Here is a 14169-nt window from a genome sequence, read left to right as displayed (position 1 = left end):
GAATAATAGGTGGATCTCAGGAAAACAGCCAAAAGGTGGGGGAGAATGTCAGAGGAAGAGGGGTTGAGGACACCAGGGGAAACAGCCCACAGAATCAAATAAGCAGGGCCACAGGACCACACAGAGACGGACTGAGCAATCACAGGGCCTGTGTCTGTCAGAGCTATGACCTCTGCATATATGTTTTGATGTTTTTGTTTTTGTTTTTTGAGGATTTCTTTGTGTAGCCCTGCTGTCCTGGACTGACTTTGTAGACCAGGCTGGCCTCACACTCCTAGAAATCTACCTGTCTCTGCCTCCCTGAGTGCTGGGATAACAGGCATACACTGCCACTCCTGGTTCTGTTTTGATTTTTTTGTTTTTTAGCTTGGGGTTTTTGTGGTAATCCTAACAATAAAAGTGAAGATGTCTTTAACTTGTTTGCCCAATCTTGGGATTGTTTTCCTCCGACTGGGTTGCCTCACACAGCCTTGATTTGAGGGTTTGATTCTAGCATGCCCCACCCCTTTTTATTTTTTGAGACAGCATTCTTCTATGTACCCCCGGCTGTCCTGGAAGTTGCTCTGTAAACCAGGCTGCCCTCAAACTCACAGAGCTATGACTTTCTCTTCCTCCTGAGCGCTGGGATGGAGTGTGCTCCCACAGCCCAGTGTTGTGTTCTCTTGGTGTCCTTGGAAAACCTTGTGTTTCCTGAAATAAGACGGAGGAGAGGGACAGAGGTGGGAGGAACTGGAGGAGAAGTGGAAGGGAGGACTGTGGTGAGGCTGCACTGTAAGCATGAACAATAAATAAAGACAAAAAGAAAAAAATAATTATGCCACCTCACCAACCCCACCCCTAAAAACACACACACACACAATTTTTCTTAAAGGAAATTGGTCTGTAATTCTCTTTCTTTGTTGGGTCTTTATGTAGTTTGAGTATCAGGGTAACAGTGACCTCATGAACATATGGGCAATGACCCTTCTGTTGCTATTTAGTGGAATTATTTGAGGAGTATTGGTGCTAACTGTTCTTTGCAAGTCTTGGTGAATTCTGTGCTAAAATGGTCTGGCCCTAGTTCTTTTTGTGTGAGGTAAGTTATTTTTTCTTTTTTTTAATTCTTCTCTCAAGCAGTACATCCCGGCTGCAGCCTCCCCTACCTCCGCTCCTCCAGATTTTGTCCCCTCTACTTCCCCTCTCCTCTAAAACTACTGTTCCTAATTTTCTTCCAAACAAAGTATGCCTCCCAGGGATATCAACTGACCACAGTGTGACAAAATGCACTAAGAGTAGGCTTAACCCATCACACCAGGGCTGGGTGAGGTAACACAGGAGTAGGCAGAGGGCCTCAAGAGCAGCCAGAAGAATCAGAGATGTCCTACTCCCACTGCTAGCAGTCATGTAGAAGGGGATGGTTTGGAATGGTAAGATCTGTGGGACCCTCAGCAGCTGTGAGGAGTGGGGCAGTGAAGTCCCCCACAGGGTGTCTGCTGCAGAGCTCAGGCAGGGCACCAGTCCAGGATCTCAATGATCCTTGAGGCAAATTTGTATTGCATTGTAAAGGATGAAAACCTCAATTAGCTTATGGAGTGCTGGTGATGGTGAAACTGGGTGGTCAGCTCTGACTCAAGTTATTTTGCTGACAAACAGATCTGGATGGTCTTGAAAGTGTGCATGGCAGTGTTTAGTGCACATGCAATGTGTCATCCAGTATGTAGATGACAAAGAGTGAGTTATGACACCATTGAATCATGCATAACAAGGGTGAAACCAACTGTAGCTTGGTGTGGATCAGTTTTACCCTACAGCAAGTAAATTTTCAGAGTTTGTGGTCTTTGGGATGGTTTAAGGATGTTTCTAACAAAATGGAGTCTGACCGTTGTTAACACAGTCTCTTCAGCCTCAGCCGACCAGGCTACTTAGAATATCACACTTATTGCATACATGGGGATGACATAGTTATTACAAGGATGATCATCTGAGGCAGAGAGGAAAGACCATGAATAAAGGTGCATAGACCCATGCAGGGACCAAGAGTCTGCATTGGAAAAAAACAGCGCAGAAGACAGCACATTCAGTTGTTTCTGGCTCTGCTTGTGAGACACCATAGGTGAGCTCTTCCACCTGCCCACCATGATGTGACAGTCAGACCCCTGACAGATGAGTGAAACACTCCTTCCATTTTCAAGCTCATGGCAGAGATAATTGTAACACAATCACAAGAGGAACGAGTAGCTGTGTAGAAATTCACACTATCCCTTCACGTATGGACCTTTAGCTACAGGAAGAAGATACACATGGGATGGCCCTTCTTGCTAAACCTTGAGTCCATCTGGAATGAACTCAAACCCCAGAATGGAGGGCCTGCCTGTGGGAAAGATTTGGCTTCAGTTCAAGTAGGTAGATCCATATGGAATGCTGATTTGGAGGTCCAAAGACACAAAGTTGACACTATATCTCAAAACAAGGAGCCACACCCTTTTAATCCAGGTCTTGAGCCTGGCAACCACATCTTTCATTAGGCCACACCTTCCCTGCAAGACTATATAAGGGCATGGAAAAGTGAAGCATGGGATTTTTGCCTCTTGGCCCCTCTTGGCTAGGAAGTGCAGTCCATCACCGGCATTACAGCCGGCTTCTCCCGAATTGCAGTGTATACTGAAGACCTGCGGAGACATCGCCTTCTGGACTGAACAGCTGACAGGCCTCTCGGAATCTCGGTGCACAGCCAGCGGTCAGTGGATTAGCTTGACTGCAGCCTGTAAGTCATTCTCCTTAATGCCCTTGATCTAGCTTCCTTCATTCTCTAAGTTCTGTTAATCTGAAATTTTCATGATGTCCTTGTTTTTGATAGCTGAAATAGAATTCTATGGTGTAGATGGACCGCAGTTTCTCTATCCATTCTTTGGTTGAGGGACATCTGGATTGTCCAATTTCTGGCGGTTACAAATAAAAGTGTAGAACAAATGTCCTTGTTGTATGGTAGAGCATCTTTGGTGTATATGCCCAGGAGTGGTATACTTGGGTATTGAGGGAGTGCTGTTCCCAACTATCAGAGAAAGTGCCAGAATGATTTTCAAAATGGTTGTACCAGTTTGCACTCTCACTAGCAATGAAAGAGTGTTCCCTTTTCTCCACATCCTTACTGGCATGTGCTCTGTCTTGAGTTTTTGGTCTTAGCCATTCTGAAGGTGTAAGATAAAATCCCTGAGTGGTATTGACTGTATTTTCCTGATGGCTATGGAGGTTGAGCCTTTCATTAAGTGTTTCTTAGAAAGTTAATATGCTTTCCTTGAGAGGTTTCTCTTCAGATCTGTACCCAATATTTTAATGGGATTATTTGCTTTGTTGATGTTTAATTTCTTGAGTTCCTTATTTGGACTGCATATTAGCCCTCTGTTGGATGTTGAGTTGGTGAAGATCTTTTCTCAGACAGTAGGCTGTAGTTTTGTTTTTTGGCAGTGGCCTCTGTCTCATAGGAACTTTTCAACTTAATGATGTCTCACTTACTAATTGTTGCTCTTAGAGTCTGGGCTGTTGGTGTCTCTTCAGGAAGTTGTCTCCTGTGCCAAAGAGTTCAAGGATCTTCCACACTATCTCTTCTAATAGGTATAGTGATCCTCCTGGACTTGAGTTTTGTGCATTGTGATAAATATGGATCTAGGATGTTCTCATTGAAAATCCCAGATCAGTTTATTTTTCCACTAAAGACACAGGAGACAGATGCTGTGGTGAAAAACCTGCTAGCTCAGAGAGGCAGAGAAAGCACCCAGCTGACCATCCTGCTCAGCTTGCCTCCTGATGTAAAAGGTCCTAAAGTCTCACTAGCTCAGATGTCTGCCCAGGAAGAAAATACCTAAAAACCAAAGGCCAAGCACCAAAGGCCAAGGAGCTGAAGAGCTAGAGTGCTAAGTGCCAAAGAGCTCAGCTAAAATCCCAAGATCCTGTTATCCTGATGGTTATCTTAATTGTTTTTCTACTCAAAGCCCCACCTATGTTTAATCGCTGTCAGCTGCTTGCTTGCTCCACCCATTGACCTAGGGTTCACTTTATTAAATCCTGTGTTTTTATAGTTCACAATCTCAGGGGTCACAATGGAATCAAAGGCAGTATAAACAGTTCACAATCTCAAGGACCAAAATGGGATCTCAGACAGGATTTTCTAGTTCACCATCTCAGGGATCACATTGAATCCAATATCGTGGACTAGATCTGTTTGCATTTTTTTCCCATGTAGACAAGCACTAGACCAGCACCATTCATTGAAGTGCTTTCTTTTTTCTATTGTATGGTTTGCCTTCTTCCTCAAAAATTATATGTGTGAGTGTATTTCTGGATCTTTGATTGGATTCCATTGATCCACCTGTCTGTGTTTATGCCAGTACCATGCACTTTTTATCACTGTTGCTCTATAGTACATCTTGAGATCAGGGACAGCCATCCCTCCAGGAGATGTTTTCATGGTCAGGATTGTCTTAGCTATTCTGGATTTTTATTTTACCAAATGAAGTTGAGAGCTGTTTTTTCAGGGGCTGTAAAGAATTGTGTTGGCATTTAATGGGACCGGCATTAAATCTGTGGGTGACTGTGGTAAGATGGCCATTGTTTCTTTTTTAATGATACCTATCCTCAACCATGGAAGATCTTTTCATCTTCTCATATCTTCTTCAGAGATTTGATTTTTATTTTCATACAAGACATTTAGTTCCTTTGTTACAGTTACATCAAGATTCTTTGTGGGTTTTGTGGCTATTGTGCAGAGCGTTGTTTCCCTGTCTCTACCCATCAGGAGATCAAAGCAGAAGCTCTGCCTAATTTAGGGCAGAGTACAGAGAGCGCTGTGGATGAGCTGGGGATAGAAGGACCCATATGAGACAGGACCTCTATAAAAGACTAACAGAGTCAAGAAATCTGGGCTCACGGTCCCTGCAGATTCCTGTGCACCAAAGAAGGACCATGCATGGAGAAATGCCAGGCACCCCACTCAGAGGTAGCCTATTGGCATCTCCATCTCAATATGGGGCCCATCATAAGTAGAGCTGGGGCTGTTCCTGCCATAGAATCTGTTGCCTGCACTTAGATGACTTTCCAGTGGCCGGGTGCCGCAGAAGAAGAGGATGTAGGCAGACCTGAGGAGACCTGATAGGCTGGGGTCAGTTGGGAGGGGAGAAGGGCTTCTCCTCTCTGAATGCCCTTGGTAGGGAAATCGAGGGGCAAAGGTGTTAGCTTGGTGCCTGGAGGAAAGGAGAGAGGGGGATACAACTGGGTTATCAAGTCAAAAAAATTTAAATATACATAAAATTTTAAACATAATGTATAAAATATTCCAAACACTTAAAAAGTTGTGTATTATATGCAAAACTCGTTACCAACTGATCTAATTCAGTACAGAGAAAGAAATAGAATAATGTAAGGGTCACTTCGGGCTTGGACTGTCTAGTCTGAAATTAATACTGAAATCCAAATAAAAAATCTCAGAGGCACAAGTTTCTAGTCTCAAAGAAGAGAAAACAGAGCAGGGAACAGAAGGTAAAAAAATCTAAAAAGCATGTATCATTGCATCCTACAGGGTGAAGAGGAAGCAAATCTTGATTCTTTAGTTTTGAATCCACTTTAGCCTTCAAACTCCCTCAGGCAGCAGAAATGTCAGGGAACCTGGCCGCTGAGAGCTCGGGCGCCACACGGATCAGTGGCCATAAATTCTCCTACACGTGGACCATCAGCAACTTCTCTTTTTGCATGGGGGGAATGTGGGGAGCCATGGAAAGCCCACCTTTTTCATCAGGAGCCAGTGACAGCCCGAAATGGTGTTTGAGACTCTACCCTGATGGGATTGATGAAGAAAGCCGAGATTACCTGTCAGTTTACCTGCAATCGCGCTGTCCGAAGAGCCCAGTTTGGGCAAGCTTCCGAATTTATATCATAAATGCTCAAGGAGAGAGATCCCAAGATGTGAGGAGCACAGGGATCTTAAAGTTCCTGCCGTGTCAATACAGGGGATTCAAAAAGTTCATCCTTCGAGATTTCCTCTTGTCCCACACCCATTGGCTACTCCCCGACGACAGGCTCACTCTCTTCTGCAAGGTGAGTGTGGTCGGAGACGCCTACACCATCTCCGGACAGGACACCGCATCTTCAATAAAGGTTCCAAGGTGCACATTGACTGCTGACCTAGGGGAGCTGTGGGAGACTTCCCGCTTCACAGACTGCAGCCTGTGGGTAGGTGGTCACGAATTCCGGGCTCACAAGGCCATCTTAGCCGCTCGCTCTCCGGTTTTCAGCGCCATGTTTGAACATGACATGAAGGAGAAACAAAAACACCGAATTGAGATCCAGGACATGGAGCCTCAAGTCTTCAAGGAGATGTTGGGATTCATTTACACAGGGAAGGCACCAAACCTCCACAGCTTGGCCCCTGATGTGCTGGCAGCTGCTGACAGGTATGGCCTGGAGCAATTGAAAGTCATGTGTGAGGACGCCCTCTGCAGGGACCTCTCAGTGGACAATGCTGCTCACACTCTCTTCCTGGCTGACCTCCACAGTGCACAAGAGCTGAAAAAGCAGGCCCTGGATTTCATTACACTTCATGCTTCTGAGGTCTCTGAGACCTCAGGGTGGAAGGAAATGGTGGAAGCCCATCCCCACTTGCTGGCTGAAGCATTCCAGAACCTGGCTTACTTTCAGTGTTTTCCCTGAGGCCCCTCTCAAAGCCTGGAGTGATCCTAGCACCTGTTTAGTTGTCACCTACACCTGTCTCCTAGAATCATCAGCCGGTGTTGTCAGCAATGAATCTGGGGAAAGACAGCCTGGTGGCTCAGGATTTCAAACATCTGCAAGAGGTTGGAATGATCTCCAAGTGGACTGCCCTGGGCTCTGCTGTGCTCCACCTATCATCTGCCTTCTTGCTGGAATTGTTTCATTTTGTCCCCTGACTTGAAGACTGAGTCAACTTAGGTGCTTGCAGGAAACACAGCACAGAGATGGTTTATAGGAGGTGTCGAGGAACTTCTTTTGTTTCCACTGAGCAGAACACATGACCAAGGGATCAGGACCAAGGAGAAAACAAACATTAACATTTACTCAGAAGGGTAGAAAAAGGCAATGACTTTTTTCCCACCATAACTCAGTGTGTGGGGACTGGAGAGATAACTCAGTTGGCAAAAGCTATGGTGCTCTTGCAGAGGACATGTGGACTGTTCCCAGCACACACAGGAGTTTTCATCCATCAGTGACTGGACATCCAGGGGATCTCAGACACTTCCTGGTGTGCATGGGCACATACATCTCTGTAGACAGAGCCTTACAAATGAAATAGAAAATGAATAAAAGTGTTTTAATCAGTTGTAGAGTCCTCTTATTTTTTTATTAATTAGTTATTTAATATACTTTACACTAGACTGGAACTTCCCCCCGCCTCTCCTCCCTGTCTCTTTCTCTCCCCCCCCATGCTTTTGTCTCCCCTCCCTTCCCCTCCTCTTATGCCCCCCTCCCTTTCGTTTCAGGGAAGAGGAGACCTCCCATGGGTATCAACCCACCTTGGCAAGTCAAGTACACCTGGTGGCATCTTCTATTGACACTACACAAGGTGGTCGGTGGTCCCCTTAGGGAAAAGGGACCCAAAAGCAGGCAACAGTCAGGGCCAGTCCCCACTCCTCCTGTTAGAGCCCACATGAGAACGAAGCTGTACCTGTTACACATGTGTGCAGGTCTGGTTCTGGTCCACGGATGTTCTCTAGGTGATGGTTCAGTCCCTGTGATCCCCCATAGTCCCAGGTTTGTTCATTTTGTAGGTTTTCCTTTTGTGTCCTTGACCACTTGACCCTTTCACTCCTTCCTCCCCCTCATCCATGAGCCTGGTGAGGTGGTGCACGCCTCTAATCCCAGCACTCAGAGGGGGCTGAGGCAGGTGATCTCTGTGAATTTGAGGCCAGCCTGGTCTACAAACAAGTCCAGGATAACCGAGGCTACACAGAGATACCTCGTCTCAATAAAAGTGATTCTCTGAGCTCTGCCTAATCTTTGGCTGTGGGTCTCTGCATCTGTTCGTCTGGCTACAATATTTTTTTTTTTGAGACAGCGTATCTCTGTGTAGTCTTGGCTGTCCTGGTCTCACTTTGTAGACAAGGCTGGCCTTGAACTCACAGAGATCAACCTTGTTTCTGTCTCCCTGGGTGCTGGGATGAAAGGCGTGCACCTCAGCACCAGGCTCATGGAAAAGAAGAAGGAAGGGCCAAGATGGTCAAGGAAGCCACCACACCCAGCGCAGCTGCAGCTTCTTCATACCACTCCTGGCAACTTTGCAACTGTAATATGGTTCCTGCAACGGCTCATAACGGTAACTCCTGATATGCAGGATTTCTGATATTCTACCTTTTTGAAAGGGTCAATAGACACCCCCGGAAAGTGTTGAGAAACATGGATCCATGCCCTGTCTGCCAGAAAACCAGGCTGCTGCAGACCTTCCCCACTCTTCACAGACCCAGTGCCACAGTGTCATGCCCACCTCTGCAGCAGACCTCCTGTGAGGGCCTCTTTTGCCCACTGTTCCCATCTGCTATGGATACCGCACATCTTCCCTTCTAACTCCCCTCTGCTCTTTCTTTGCCATCTCCACCAGCCCAGGACAGGCCCCCATGCTAAGCCAAGGGCCACTCTTTCCAGGGTAACAAGAAGTCCAAAGGCAGATCCATGTACCATCCTTTGCTCCCCCACTTCCAATTTCCCCATTCTCAGTCCCAGCTCTGTAGCAGAAACTCTTCTCTGGTCTTTCTTTCCTGTATGACCCCATTGTGTCCCCCCCCCCCCGCCTCCAATGGGTCACACAGATCTTCTCCCCAAGTCTTCCTTACCCCAACACCCCCCATCATCCCAGCCCCAACACGGCAGGCCTTCACTAGGAACTGGGCAGCAGAGCAGGGCAGGGAAACAAGTGAGGCAACTGAAGGTTCTCATCGCTCCCCCCTTCCGTGCCAATCCAGTCCCCCAGTCTCACCCCCATAGCTGTGACAGAACACCATGTGCAGCCCTCCTTCCTCCACCCCCTGCCTACATCTCCTGTGGATCCCACAGACAATCCCCTTTGACCCCCCTCTTTTCCACTCATGGCTGTATTCCAGCCACAAACGCAATCGCTCCGTGATAACCCACAGGTCAAACCTGCCAAGAAAGCTGCCTGTCATCTTCCTGTCTTCTGCTGCTCTAGATCCAAGCCCCAAATACCCCACCACAGCTGAGGCACAAGACATAAACCTTAAAAGGAACTTCATGAGGATGACAGAGGTTTGAAGAAAGTGAATAAATCCTTAGAGAAACAAGAGAAAAGACAAGCCGGGTTGTAGTGGCCGAAGCCTTTAATCCCAGCGCTTGGGGAGCAGAGGCAGGCTGACCTCTGTGAGTTTGAGGCCAGTCTGCTCTACAAAGTGAGTTCCAGGACAGCCAGGCCTACACACAGAGAAGCCGTGTCTCATAACAAACAAACAAATAACAAAAACAACAACAACAAAGAAGTGAGTAAGTCCTTAAAGAAACAATTTAAAGATGAGCAGGACAGTGGTGGCACATGCCTTTAATCCCAGCACTTGGGCGGCAGAGGCAGTGGAACACTACGAGTTCAAGGCCAGCCTGGTCTACAAAGTAATTCCAGGACAGCCAAGGCTACACACAGAAACCCTGTCTCCAAAAACAAAAATAAAACTGGAAAAATGAACAAATTCCTTAAAGAAAGCCAAGAAATACAAACAGCTAAAGAAAAAAGGAGAAACTACATAAGGCTTGAGAATATAAATAGAAACAATAAAGAGAAGAAAGTGGGAATTCTGGAAGTCAAAAGTCTAGGTAAGTGAAGGGAAGCTACAGCTACAAGCATCACCATCAGAATGCGGGACAAGCAGAGAGAGCCTCAGGCACTGAACATTTGATAGAAGAAATATATATTTCCATTGAAAACATTAAAACCTAAAAGACTCGTTCCATAAGATATCCAGGAAATCAGGAACACAATGATGAGACCAAACGGAAGATTAATAGCAGTAGAAAAAGCTGAAGTGTCTAATGCAAAGTGTTAGGGTGCGAGTTGTCTGCTGAAGAAAGGCTCCAAGGCAGTATTCGAAAACACAGAGTGGTTTTTTTTTACCCTTTAAAAAATATTTTATTAATTTACTCATATTGCATCTCAATTGTTATCCCATCCCTTATATCTGCCCTTTCCTCCTCCCTCCCTCCCACTTTCCCCCTACTCCCCTCCCCTATGTCTGTGACTGAGTGGGGACCTCCTCCCCCTGTACATGCTCATAGGGTATCAAGTCTCTTCTTGGTAGCCTGCTATCCTTCCTCTGAGTGCCACCAGGCCTCCCCATCAAGGGGTCGTGGTCAAATATAGGGCACCAGAGTTCCTGTCAAAGAGTGCTTTTAATCTAGCACTGGAGGGCGACCCTCTCCCCGAAATGAGCACGCAGGCTAAATTTATGGACACTTGGAGGGACCTGTGAGAACAGAATTGAGTCAGAGTGTACCAGGGGATTCAAGACTGGCTGTTTGTTTGGTTACTGGGGACTTTTGAGTCACTGAAATTTTGGCTCTTACTCAGGTGTTGGCTTTTAATTTGATTGCATGGGGACAGCTGTGTTCTTTACCAAGGTCACGAAGTAATAAAAACATGGTATCTGGCCATTTTCTTCTATAAGCTGATTAGCTGCTCATGAGCTGTCCATAACCTGTGGTTTTTTTCAGGAATTGTTAGAAACTTGGCCTAGTTAGGCAGAGTGAAAACCTGTAGCCCAGTCAAGCAGCTGGGGTCTTTGGGAGGTGTTGGGATCTGTTCGGCCCCTGGAGTCAGATCCCAGGGCAGAAAGTATTATCTTTAAGGCCCTCAAGCCAGTGGGTGGCCAGGACCCATGCCTGAGGACCTCCAACTTCCATTTTCCATCCAAAGAACACTCAAACTCCCCTAAAGGCCAGACCCAGCGCCTACCCTACACAGTGAAAAGTGCAAGCTCTGGACTTGAAATCCCAGCATCCCCCCACTTGGAAAGCTCCCCTCTCTCAGGACATCCTATACAAGCCCTGTCTCTTCTCGGTCCTCTGATGCGTCTTGCCTGAGGAGAGGCAGCCATCCTCCTGGGTTCCTCCCTCCCAGTAAACCTCTTGGTGAGATTTGTTGTGCTGTGTGGCTTTGTGGGATTTCTTGGTTCCCAGCTGCTAGTGTACACTTCCACCTGAGGTGTGACACTTCGGTCCTATGACTCAGGCAGGCTCTCCAGGTTCCTGTGCTCCTCCTTGGGGTCTGAGCTGCCCTGGGACCCTATCCCTCACCTCCAGTCCACCACCACAGGCTCCCCTTCTGGCTCACCAACTGCTTATCATCTGCTTCTTCACCCGTGGCCACCAGATTTCTTCTTTGGTGGGTATAAATGTTTCTCTGAATCCCAGGAAGTGACTGTTGAGCCTCAGACACCCCTCTTTGAGGCAGAGGTACGTGCACCAATGCTCTTTAAGTTCATGGCCAGCCTTCTTCACCTGACCTCATCCCCTCACCTTTGGAGATGCAATTCTGCAGTCTCCATGGGCACAAGTGGGTGGGTTTATTTTACCTCCTCCTCTCCTGCCCTCCCTCCAGAGCTGCCTGTACTATCACAGCTTTTCTAGGTCCTCCTGGGTTTTTTGTTTTGTTTTGGTTGATGTTTTTTGTTTTTTGAGACAGGGTTTTTCTGTGTGGCCTTGGCTGTCCTGGCACTTTGTAGACTAGACTGGCCTCGAACTCACAGTGATCTGCCTGCCTCTGCCTCCCAAGTGCTGGGATTAAAGGCATGTGCCAAACCAGGCTTGGTGGTGCAAGCCTTTAATCCCAGCACTAGGGAGGCAAAGGCAGGTGGTTTGCTGTGAGTTGGAGGCCAGCCTGCTCTACAAAGAGAGTCCAGGACAGCCAGGGATACACAGAGAAACCCTGTCTCAAAAACAAACAAACAAAACCAAAACAAAACAAAAGGCTTGCACCACCATGCCTGGCTCCAATTGCTTTCTGTAACAGGATTAAGTCAAGTTAACCCTAGGTCAAGAGGTTGAGCAGCACCAGCTGACAGGGATTAAACAGAAAGGAGGGGCACTGAGTTCAGGAGTATTTAAGACAGAGTGCTAAAGAAGAGCTTTGGGGGATTTTGACTTTTAGCTTTTGGCTTTTTCCTCTGGGACATGAGTTGAGTAGGAAGGTCAGCTGGGTGCTTTCTCTGCCTCTCTGAGCTAGCAGGCTTTCACCCCAGCATCTGGCTCCTGAGTCTTCATTGTTAAATCAAACAGTTGGGACTTGTTTAAAGAACACTGATGGGCCCTAAATTTATTCACTTTTGTGATTGAACTTGGCCAGAATTCCCGACAGATAATCAGTTCAAAATGGTATCTTAGGTTCTGATATTATTTGGGATCTCTGTGAATACTGTAATCAGTCAGAGAAATGAAAAAAGAAAAAGATTCCCCTTTCCTATTTCTCTTTTTTCCACTCCAAGCCCTGATTGTTTTGTGTTCTCTCTCTCTCTCTCTCTCTCTCTCTCTCTCTCTCTCACACACACACACACACACACACACTGTGTAAATGACCTGCTGTTTAAGTCACAGTTGAAGCATTGCAGCATGAACCAATGGAAGCAGAGGCGCAGACCCCTGCAGTGTGCACACGTCCCCTACACCCTTTCCCCGGGCTGGAGCATTTCTACCTCCCTGCTGCAGAACCCTCCAATTATGACTAAGGCTTAAGGTTTTTTGTTGTTGTTGTTTTTTGTTTTTTGTCTTTGTTATTGTTGTTGTTTTTGGCGTTATTGTTGTTGTTGTTTTACCTCTAGGCTCAGGAGGCTCAGGAGGAAGAAGACAAGTTAGATGGCACCGTTGGTGAAATATTCTGTCCTTTTTCCAGTATGTAAAAAAAGGAAGGCAAGTTAAACTGGCACCATTTGTGAAATATTCTGTCTCTTTTTACAGTATGTATTTCTAGCCTATTTATGAAAAATCAGGTGTCCATAGATAGGTATTTAGGTTTATATCTCAGTCTTCAATTCCATTCCATTGATCAATATGTCCGCTAGGCCAATACCATACAGTTTTCATTACTGTAACCCTATAAGACAACTTGAAATCAGAAATGAGGAGAAATCCCGCAGTTCTTTTATTGCTCAGGATTGTTTTAGCTATCATTTTTGTTGTTGTGTTTTGTTGGGTTTCCATATGAAATTGAGAACTGTCTTTGAAGATCTGTGAAGAGTTGTGGTGCCATTTTGGTGGGGATTGCATCCAGTGTGTAGATTGTTTTTAGTAAGGTGGTCATTCTTACTAGGTTAATCCTCCTGATCTGTGAGCATTGGGGATATTTCCATCTTCTTATATCTTCTTCAACTTCCTTCTTCAAAGACTTGAATTTTTATCTTATAGTCCTTTGATTGCTTGGCTAAAGTTGCTCAACATGTTTATATTCCTTGAGAGTATTGTGAAAGGTGGGTTTCTGGATTTCTTTCTAATTCTGTTTATCATTTTTATATGGGAGCTCTGCTGACTTTTGTGAGTACTTCGGTATCCAGGTACTTGATGAAAGTGATTATTAGCTAAAGAAGATCCCAGGTGGAATTTTTAGGTTCACAGATCTACCGTCATATCATCTGCATAGAAGAATATTTTGACTTCTTCTTTCCGATTTGTGTGCCCTTTATCTCCTTCAGTTCTCATTGCTCTTTCGAAGACATCAAGTACTGTATTCTATGGGTAGAGAGAGAGTTGACAACCTTGTCTTGTTCCTGATTTTAGTGGAGTTGGTTTGAGTATCTCCCCATGTAGGTTGATGCTGGCTGTGGGCTTGCTGGATCCTGCCTTTATTATGCTCAGTTGTTGTGTCTCTAATATCTCCAGGATGTTTCTCATGAATGGTGTTGGATTTTGTCACAGGCCTTTTCTACATCGAATGAGGTGATGTGTGCTTTCCTCTTTCAATTTGATTATACAGTAGAATCAATTGACTTCTGCATCTTGAACCACCTTGCATCATTGCCATGAGGCCAAAGTGAACATGGTGGATGAGCTTTGATGTGATTTAGGGTTTGGATTTTGAGTATTTTATTGAGTACTTCTGAATAAGTTTTCATAAAGGATATTGGTCTATAATTCTCTTTCTTTGTTGGGTCTTTATGTTGATTGGGTATCAGGGTAACAATG

General features: G+C 45.8%; 2 protein-coding genes across 2 annotated transcripts in view; one reads left to right on the top strand and one right to left on the bottom strand.

Annotated features, from left to right (window-relative positions):
- The window catches only part of LOC311590337 (speckle-type POZ protein-like), a 399822-nt gene that overhangs the window by 61251 nt on the left and 324402 nt on the right, over positions 1-14169 (bottom strand). The window lies entirely within an intron of this gene.
- Positions 1-14169, top strand: part of LOC311589808 (speckle-type POZ protein-like) — a gene marked incomplete at both ends in the record, with an annotated part of 41471 nt that overhangs the window by 9071 nt on the left and 18231 nt on the right. Inside the window, 2 exons of the mRNA XM_084768457.1 lie at positions 2586-2716; positions 5600-6422. Of these exons, the coding sequence (XP_084624583.1) occupies positions 2586-2716; positions 5600-6422 (954 nt within the window). The remainder of the gene's footprint in view (positions 1-2585; positions 2717-5599; positions 6423-14169) is intronic.

The sequence above is a fragment of the Acomys minous genome, assembly GCF_964271855.1.
Source record: "Acomys minous genome assembly, chromosome: 19".
Classification (NCBI taxonomy): Eukaryota; Metazoa; Chordata; class Mammalia; order Rodentia; family Muridae; genus Acomys; species Acomys minous.
The sequence above is the reverse complement of the archived record's forward strand: the minus strand, read 5'-3'. Positions and strand labels throughout refer to the sequence as shown.